Genomic DNA, 8,539 nt, shown 5'->3' on the forward strand with positions numbered 1-8,539 from the left:
TACACATCCCCCAGATTTGAAATCACAGTGGGCAAAGCTCGGATTAGTTAACTATTTACAGAGTTTAATGAACACCTGTGGATCAACACTGTGGAATAATTTCAACATTGAAGACCATTTCACTCAGACTGGAGAGCTCCCACTTGACAACCCAATGATATCCCAGCTCTTACTGCTCATCATTCTACATAGTTGAGTTGTAGGATGGGATGTGGTTGGTTGGGGGGGGGGCTCTGTTGAAGCAGGCAACTCTGCCTTGGTTGGGGGAAGAAAGGCTAAAAGGTAGGTTGGAATGTGAGGTTCCTCACTGAGCTCTTATCCCCTCATCAGGGAACAGGGAAATTTCTATTATGAGAATGTTTGGCATAGCACTGACCCTCCCTCTGTTCAGATTTTTAGTCAACTGGTTTATTTTGAGTTCAAACATGTTTGTTTCAATCTGTTTATAGTCCAAAAACGGAGACTAGGCTGCACATAAATAGTGAGGGGTACAACTTTGCTCCACCTCAAATAAAAAGTAAAAAGTGCCTGAACATGGAAACACAAAAAGAACTCTAACTAATGTATACCCATGTTATGTGTGAAGCATCACCTGCTATCCTGAAACTTGGAAGTAGACATACAGTAGTTCAAATACTATAGGTGTGCTAAGCAGAGATTGCAGTACAAAGGACAGCCAAAACAGCTCTTTGCTGATGCTCTTATGATAAAAAGTTTTAATCTGGGTTGTCTTTTAAGTCAGCTGCCAGGTGAAAGTTAATCTGGCCACAAATGCATAAGTCTCATAAATATTCCATGCAACAGGGGAAGAAAAATTTGAAGTTTCACGGTTTTATTCCATAAGTACATGCAGTAAGACACAAAAATACACATCATAAAAATGGCATGAAGTGATGACATAAAGAAAACAGATCAAATGACATGAAAAAAATACACTAATGTGTTCTTTAACACATTACAATTTTGCATTAAATCCAAGATGCTCTCCAGTGTCTGTTTTCAGTTACTCAGTGGGCTGTAAAGCAATTTTTTCACAGTGAAGGGAGACTCTTCTGCTGTAATGAGTCCTGGAAACATCAGTCCAAACATCAGCCGGTTAATTCCTGGGTTGAATAGAATACCTTCCTTAGGTCAACCATGGGTACCCAAATCAGTGTCCCTCCTCAGGGGCCGCTCGACCTTTACAGTGCTGGGGTCACATTCCAGCATCTCCCTGATCCAATCATCATCCAGCGCTCCCTCTATGAACTCGTCCAGACTGATGATGGCTGCCAACATAACAAGGACAGACGGTGATTAGAGACAAAGAGAAGAGGACAGAACCTATCAGGATCAGTTCAGTTCTGTTCCACTTTTAAAGCTTTTGAGATGAGTTTTTTATAATGCCAATGAAAAGTATCCCACCCCTTGGATGTTTTACCCTTTTATTGATTTTATAAATCAATCATGGTCAATGTAATTTGGCCTTTATGACAAAAATATCTTTAATGTGCAAGTGAAACAGATTTCTACAATTTAATGGCAAACAAAAAGATATAAGGTTAAATATATGACTTCATGAATATTCACTCACCTTAGAGTGTCGCTTATTTTACATTACATATCTTTATTGAATTTACATTACTTTGTAGAAATCCATCTTCACTTTGATGTTTAAGAGTTTTCTTGTACTTTCTTTGTCTAATAAGCCAAATTTTGTTGACTGTAATGGATTTATAAAATCAGTAAAAGTGTAAAACATCCTAGGGATGAACACTTTTTATAGGCACTGTAAAAGGATACACTCAGTGATTCATATTAGAGTGTGATTGTGACATCTGACATACCAGTCCACCCTGAATTTATTGTCTTACCATTATTGTCCTTATCTAATCGCATAAATATCCTGTTGGTACATTCTTCAGCTGTCAGTGGGTTGGGTTCAGTTAATGCAGCTGCCACACTCATCTTGTAAACAGCCTGTAAAGACAAAGAGGCAGACCAGTTTGAGTGAATGGGTGATTTTCAGGGGGGGTCATCTCTTAAGTAAGCAGTAGATGAAAACTGAAAGTTTATTTTTGAAGTGAGCCAATGCACACACACCTTCATGATATCAAGCATTTCTTCTCTTGTGATGGCACCATCCCCGTCTTTGTCGTAGAGCTTAAATGACCACTGCAGCTTTTCCACCGCTGAGCCATCGATGAGCATGCTGATGGCCATGACATACTCTCTAAAATCCACCACTCCATCCTGAAGAAAAGAATCCTCATTAGCACTTTGGTTTCTACATTATGAGGCAGTACATCATGAGCGGCCATGCTATTTCTTTAAGAAAATATTGCAGATTCATCATATACTTAAACTCTGTAGGACACTTTCTTACCCCGTTGCTGTCCAAAGTGCGAAATAACTGTTCTGCATACTCAGCTGACTCATTGCCAACAGTACCATTGCAGAAATGCCTCTGAAACTCATGAAGAGTGATCAGACCACTTGGACATTCAACAATAAACTTCCTATCACAAAAACAAAGACAAGAATTTGATTTTTTTTGTTGTTTTAACACAGAGAATAAAGAGAAATTTGAATGAAGGCTCATATTCATAGTAGGAGACACATGCCCTTTAAATTTAGAATGAGGAGAATTAAGGTCAGCCCCATCTCTAGCCTGTGGAGATTACACGTGTTTGAAAGCTTGTTTACACTCTGGCATGTGGGCACTAAGATAATTAGGTCGAATGATTCTGAATCGCTTTACTGAAACATAGAAAGATGGAGCTTATCAGAAGTGTGTCATCATGGAAATTAGATAGGACACTGTTCTTCAAGTTTATGCCAAAGCACAATCAATTAAGTACAGAAAAAAGGCCAAGAATACTTTGTTATAGGCCTCTAATGACATTCAGTGGACAGAAAGGATCTTTATAAACTTCTAAAGGCTGCTTCTCCTATAAAGGGCACTTTCAGCTGTGCCAATGCAATCTTTCCCACTCAGTTTCCACTATTATTTTAATGCACCTATGACACACACAAAAAAACAAACATTAAAAATGATTAGCAGATTTTTCAGAACTAAAATAGCAAAACTGAAAAATTCCTACCTGAACCATTCATACAGCTCTGTCACATAAGACTCCCCTTTCCTACAAGGTAATGTACCAGCTTGACCCATTCTGTGAGGGAGCAGTAGTAGCTCTGCATTCAGCTCTGACTTTATATACACACCAAATCCCAGCTTATGTCATGCTTTCTTAATTGCACCATCCACTACCTTACCTCTTTTGACAAATTACTTGTGGCTAATCTTCTTAGAGAGGGGGGAGACACAAAGGAAGGTTGTAAGACAAATGTAATTACATACAGAAGTCTGCATCTCAATGTACCCCACACAAGAAAAACTGCAGAATTTACAAATATTATGGGCCAATTCTAATTGATGCACATTTAGTTACAGTGTCAGGGTTATGGCCCCCTTTTGGAATCAAATTTATGAGTTTTTAAGAATGCTGAGAAACCCAAACAAGTTAAAACCCCCCACATTTTTAGCTCAGAATGGTGTTAGTGCTTTTCATGTGGGACTGAACCGCTTTGATTCCCATAATCTAATGTATAAACTTTGATTTACCCCATATTAGTGCCTCTCTGACCCTAGCAAACCAAAAAAGGCCCAAGATGACATGCCCTCAGGCAAACTAGGTCAACAACTCTACCAGTGAGACTCATGTGACCACCCAGATCATAAGCCTAGAATAGTCAACAGAAGCTATATTTACAGGTACATCTAAAAAAATAGAATATCATGAAAAAGTTCAATATTTTTTGTCACTCATTTCAGAAAGTGAAACCCATATATTATATAGACTCATTACACATAGAGTGAAACATTTCAAGCCTTTATTCTTGAAATGCTGCTGATTATGGCTTACAGATAACTAAAACCCAAAATTCAGCGTCTCAGAAAATTAGAATATTGTTAAAAAGTTCAATATCGGTAAGTCATGGTGTCACACCATAATCAGCTAATTAACTCAAAACACCTGCAAAGGTTTCCTGAACCTTTAAATGGTCTCTCAGTCTGGGTCAGTAGGCTACACAATCATGGCCAAGACAGCCAGGGCCTTTGGGCAGCTGCTGAGGAGATGTTCTAAGGAGCCTTTTCCAGAGCAAAGGGGGCAGGAAGGTGTCTCGCTCTTCCCCCAGACATGGAGGTTTGCAGGGCTTGGAAGAGCATCATAGACAGCCTGCACAAGGAATTGGTCGTGCTCTCCCACCTTGTCCACACTCTGCTGCCAGAGTCCCACTGCCCTGCTCACTTGCCCTTCTTCCATGCCTGCTTGCACCTCTTCCTGGAGAAGCTGGTGTCTCTCCTTGCCCCTGGCCTTGCTGACCTGGGTCTTTGGGAAGTAGCCCAAGCCTGCTCTTCCTGTTGCCAGGGTCCCCACCAGTGCCTTTTGCTGTAGGGGTGACTCTGCCACCTCCACTGCCTTCCCTGCCTTCCACTTTCTTCCTGTCCTTACTTCGATCCCGACTCGGTCCCTAGAATCCCTATACTATAAGGCTTCTCTCATGTGCCACTTTGAATTCTTTGTTGAGCCCTCTGAAGGCTAGCTGCAGGGTGTTACTCGTCCCATACAGGGCAGCGCTGGTGAGGCTGCAGGGAAGGCCCAGCCACTCCCGAAGAACAAATTTCACTAATATCATACCACAATAACATCTTTCATGGAATGCCTCTGGTTTTGTCAGATTGCTTGGTAATAGTAACTGTTGTGTGATGCATGAATCAATTTTTTATTACCTCAAATTAAAAAAAACAAGCCAAAGTTCTCATTTCTTTAAGTAAACTAGTATTTATTAATGTGACACCCAGGGGAGACAGCCCAGACATGCTGATAGTAGCAGCAATAACGCAATAGACAAATACAGTAAGTGCTTCTTCAGGAGCCCACAAAAACTAAATACCATCAAGGAAGGAGCAAGTGCAATGGCAGAGAGTGGTACCATGGAGGCAGTACGGAGCTCCTGACAGTCCAATGTGAGTCCAATAGGTAAGGTCCCTCCACCTGCGTCAGTGCACAAGCCCGCACACAAATGCTCACCATTCTGTAATAATGATCACAGCCTGATGATGCAACAAATCCAACAAATCATACAAAAGTGGCATGCAAGTTGACACAAAGCAGGGCACGAAAACAAAACACAATGTTCCCTTGCTTAGAAAACGTCCTGTTGTGGTTCAGAGACAGAAGCAAATATACTGTAGACCTCTCAAAGTGTGCTCCTCTGAGTCTCAGCAAAGCTCCACTGAAACCAGTTCAACTTTCTAAAGAGAATGCAGCTACAACAGTGCAATGACTGAACACAAAAAATGGGAAAATTAAGAAAAAAAAAACACACATGAAGGGCGTCTCGACTTAATAAAAAAGACAAGCCTGCATCTGTGGCAGGATTCCATTGCTCTGGGTGCTTCCATAGTAATACTGAAGCCTTCATAGAGCTCCTAGTTCTTCAGCCATGATGTGCACAGTGTGCCATGTGTCATCAAGTTAATCCATTGATACATTTTAGCCCTCCTTTCTGTCTGTGGAGTCGCCACGGTGGGAGAGGTGCTCTCAGCACACCACACGGGTTTGTTGTGTGTCCGAGCAGACATGTCCAAAGGCACTTCGGACTTGTGAGTTCACTGCTCCATCCGCTGGCTCCTCCTTATTCAAGCATTACAGAAAAAGACAGTATTCTTGATTAACAACAACCACTTTTATCTTTAAAACAAGAAATCTTATTGGGAAATCCAAAACAGTCCTATAGAGGCCAGACTCAATCCTGGCCTGATATACCAAAACAAACAATGGCCAGCATAGACGCTACAAAGGTCCACATATTCTACACCTGGGCAGCCAAACAACCAACCAGGGGTAAAAAGAAGTTCTGGCAAAATTCATCACTTAAAGCTCCTGTGAGAAGATTTTAGCCAGTACTAAAACTATTACCAATGCCGCTATATAAACTGGATAAGTAGACAATTTCATCAGTGGCAAGTGATTATTTCTATATGGGTAGTTTAAATGCCTGTCACCCCTGCCGAAGGAAGGTGTCGGATGAGGTGATTCACAGCAATTCTTGCAAAAGACTCCTTGTAAAATGCACATTATTCATTTAAAATTAAACAGGGTTTCTTTTCTTAGAAAACACTGTGGACACAGCGAGAAACATAATTACTCTATCCACAGGGGGCACCAAACAGCATAACCTGAAAGTTCCTCACAGGAGCTTTAACTTTTCAGGTAATAAAAAAAAAAAAAAAAAAAAATATGATCAATTAAATACAAATCAGTCAACAGGATGTCAGATTTTAAATTAATGTATCATATGGCAACAACTATAGCTTGATTTCAGCTTGATGAGTTTTAACTTCTGAATAGGTTGACATGACACTGATTTTGTTCATTACTGTTCAATATTGCAACAATTTTTTCACACGCACTTATTTAACAAATTCACTGAGATATAATTAAAGATATTATTTGGCATGACCAAGGCTAAAATGCCAATTCTTTTTTTAAAAAAAAATCACTCTGTGACAATGATTTGACATGCTTTGGTTGTTCTAAACTCGACCTTACATTGATCCCATAAGGCCAACTGGGTCTACCAGCTGTGGCCCGCTAACAAACTCAAAGTTATAAACAAAATTGCTCAATGTTTGTTGGTAAAACCCAAAGCTCTTTTTAAAAAAAATCTACTCGAGGTAAACTGCAATCCAGTAAATTGTGATCCGCACACTTCAGTCACTTTTTCAAGTTCTCATAAATTATTTTACCAGTAGGAAATTTGTCTTCAGTCTATTCTATACATGATATGGGAGAGACGGTTATACACAGAACCTTAAAATAAAGAATTAATGGAATGACAGCTCTGCATAGCATAATCACTGAACGACTGCTTGAATGATAGTGTTATGTTCCTTTGATTACTGTTACACAACCATGCACATGAAGACTGTCGGTACAGAAGAGGATTAGGGCCATTTTCGAAGTTAGGAATAAAGTAGAAATTTCGAGAATAAAGTTGAAACACAATTTCGAGATTAAAGTCGAAATGACGAGAAAAAAGTCAAAACCTGTTATTACTAACAGCAGATCATAATCATAGATGCTGTGTGTTTATGTGGCAAAGAAAGAGAATCTTTGTTGTTAAATCCAATAATGAGGTATAATTTCACATATTCATTGATATGAGACATAAGGCATTTTGTAGAGACAGTCATGGTTCTCTGTTAATGTCTTAAATACTCACATCAACAGGAGAGACAGAATAGCTCTCGTCTTCCTCTCCGTCTGATCACCTGTAGAGACGCACAGGTGACAGACTCAACCTCGGTAATGAGAGAGAGCAAAGGGAGATTGATCACTCATTTATTGATCAGTGTTTGTTGTGGTGGGATAGACAACATCAATATAAACAAATCTACTGACATATCTGAAGAAAATGTACATCATGTACATGGCGTTTTGAGGTAATATTTTTTTGTGTATCATACAAAATACTGTTAACTAGAGTTTCCAATTGACAACAGGTGACAAAGTGCTCCTTTTTTGCCATTTGTCATTAGCAGCAACTTGTCTATGATCAATAAAGGAGCGATCAATCTCCCTTCGCTCTCCCATTATGTATCGAGGTTGAGTCTGTCACCTGTGTGTCTCTACAGGTGATCAAACAGAGAAGAAGAGGAAGAGAGACACAAGTATTTAGGACAATAACAGAATCGTGACTGTCTCTAAAAAATGCCTTGTGTCTCGTTTCAATGAATATGTGAAATTACACATCATTATTGGATTTAACAACAAAGAGATTCTCTCTCTTTGCCACATAAACACACAGCCTCTATGATCCGCTGTTCGCAACAACAAGTTTCAACTTTTTTCTCGTCGTTTCGGGTTAAATCTCGAAATTGTGTTTTAACTTTATACTTGAAATTTCAACTTTATTCTCATCATTTCGACTATAATCTTGACTTGTCCAAAATTATTTTCTCCTTCAAAAATGGCCCTAATCCTCTTCCGTACTGTTGGTGCATAACAGTGCATGAAAAAATAAAATAACTGAAGCTATGGCTTGAAGGAGAGATTAAATAGCTCATATAAGAACACAGACTTGTACAAGATGATAAATCAAGCAATTTAAAATGCTGCTGTAGTCACTGCAAACGGTATATTTAAAAAGTGGGTATGCTTCCATCACTTTCTTTTTCCCGCCATCAAACCCACTTTTCGACACATTTAGAGCACTGTGTCACTTAGCATTATCTATTACTGCATATCTCTACATTTAAAGAAGTTCTTGTAAGGGTAAACAAAACTAGCTGCTCTCCAGCTAAGGTTGTCAGAATGCATGATTCTTATTAATACTGCCAGGTGTTTTAAAATTATGCCTCTTAAGTTTAAAAGTACCAAAACTTCAAATATCTATGTCTTCTTCAAAGCCAAATGCAAACAATGAAAAACCTCATATCTAAGCAAGTGCACTGGTATAATTTTTCCTTTAACAATGTCTAATCACA

The 8,539-nt window shown here is 39.3% G+C and overlaps 1 protein-coding gene across 1 annotated transcript; it reads right to left on the bottom strand.

Moving 5' to 3' along the window:
• Positions 1-1,131: 1,131 nt before the first annotated feature.
• Positions 1,132-3,230, bottom strand: si:ch211-245j22.3 (uncharacterized protein LOC563798 homolog). The gene is made up of 5 exons (XM_041796491.1): positions 3,084-3,230; positions 2,366-2,498; positions 2,083-2,232; positions 1,854-1,959; positions 1,132-1,268 (listed from the first exon to the last, which is right to left on the bottom strand). The coding sequence occupies exons 1-5, from the start codon at positions 3,152-3,154 to the stop codon at positions 1,132-1,134; spliced, it is 597 nt and encodes a 198-aa protein (XP_041652425.1). The 5' UTR covers positions 3,155-3,230.
• Between the last annotated feature and the right edge of the window lie 5,309 nt (positions 3,231-8,539).

The sequence above is a fragment of the Cheilinus undulatus genome, linkage group 9, assembly GCF_018320785.1.
Source record: "Cheilinus undulatus linkage group 9, ASM1832078v1, whole genome shotgun sequence".
NCBI classification, from domain to species: domain Eukaryota; kingdom Metazoa; phylum Chordata; class Actinopteri; order Labriformes; family Labridae; genus Cheilinus; species Cheilinus undulatus.

Excerpts from the sequence above, each read along its gene's own strand:
- si:ch211-245j22.3 (XM_041796491.1), bottom strand. The coding sequence starts at position 3,154 with ATGGGTCAAGCTGGTACATTACCTTGTAGGAAAGGGGAGTCTTATGTG. Across the intron at positions 2,233-2,365 it reads GCACTTTGGACAGCAACGGG|GATGGAGTGGTGGATTTTAG; the intron begins GTAAGAAAGTGT and ends TCTTTTCTTCAG. Across the intron at positions 1,269-1,853 it reads ATTAGATAAGGACAATAATG|CCATCATCAGTCTGGACGAG; the intron begins GTAAGACAATAA and ends TTATGTTGGCAG.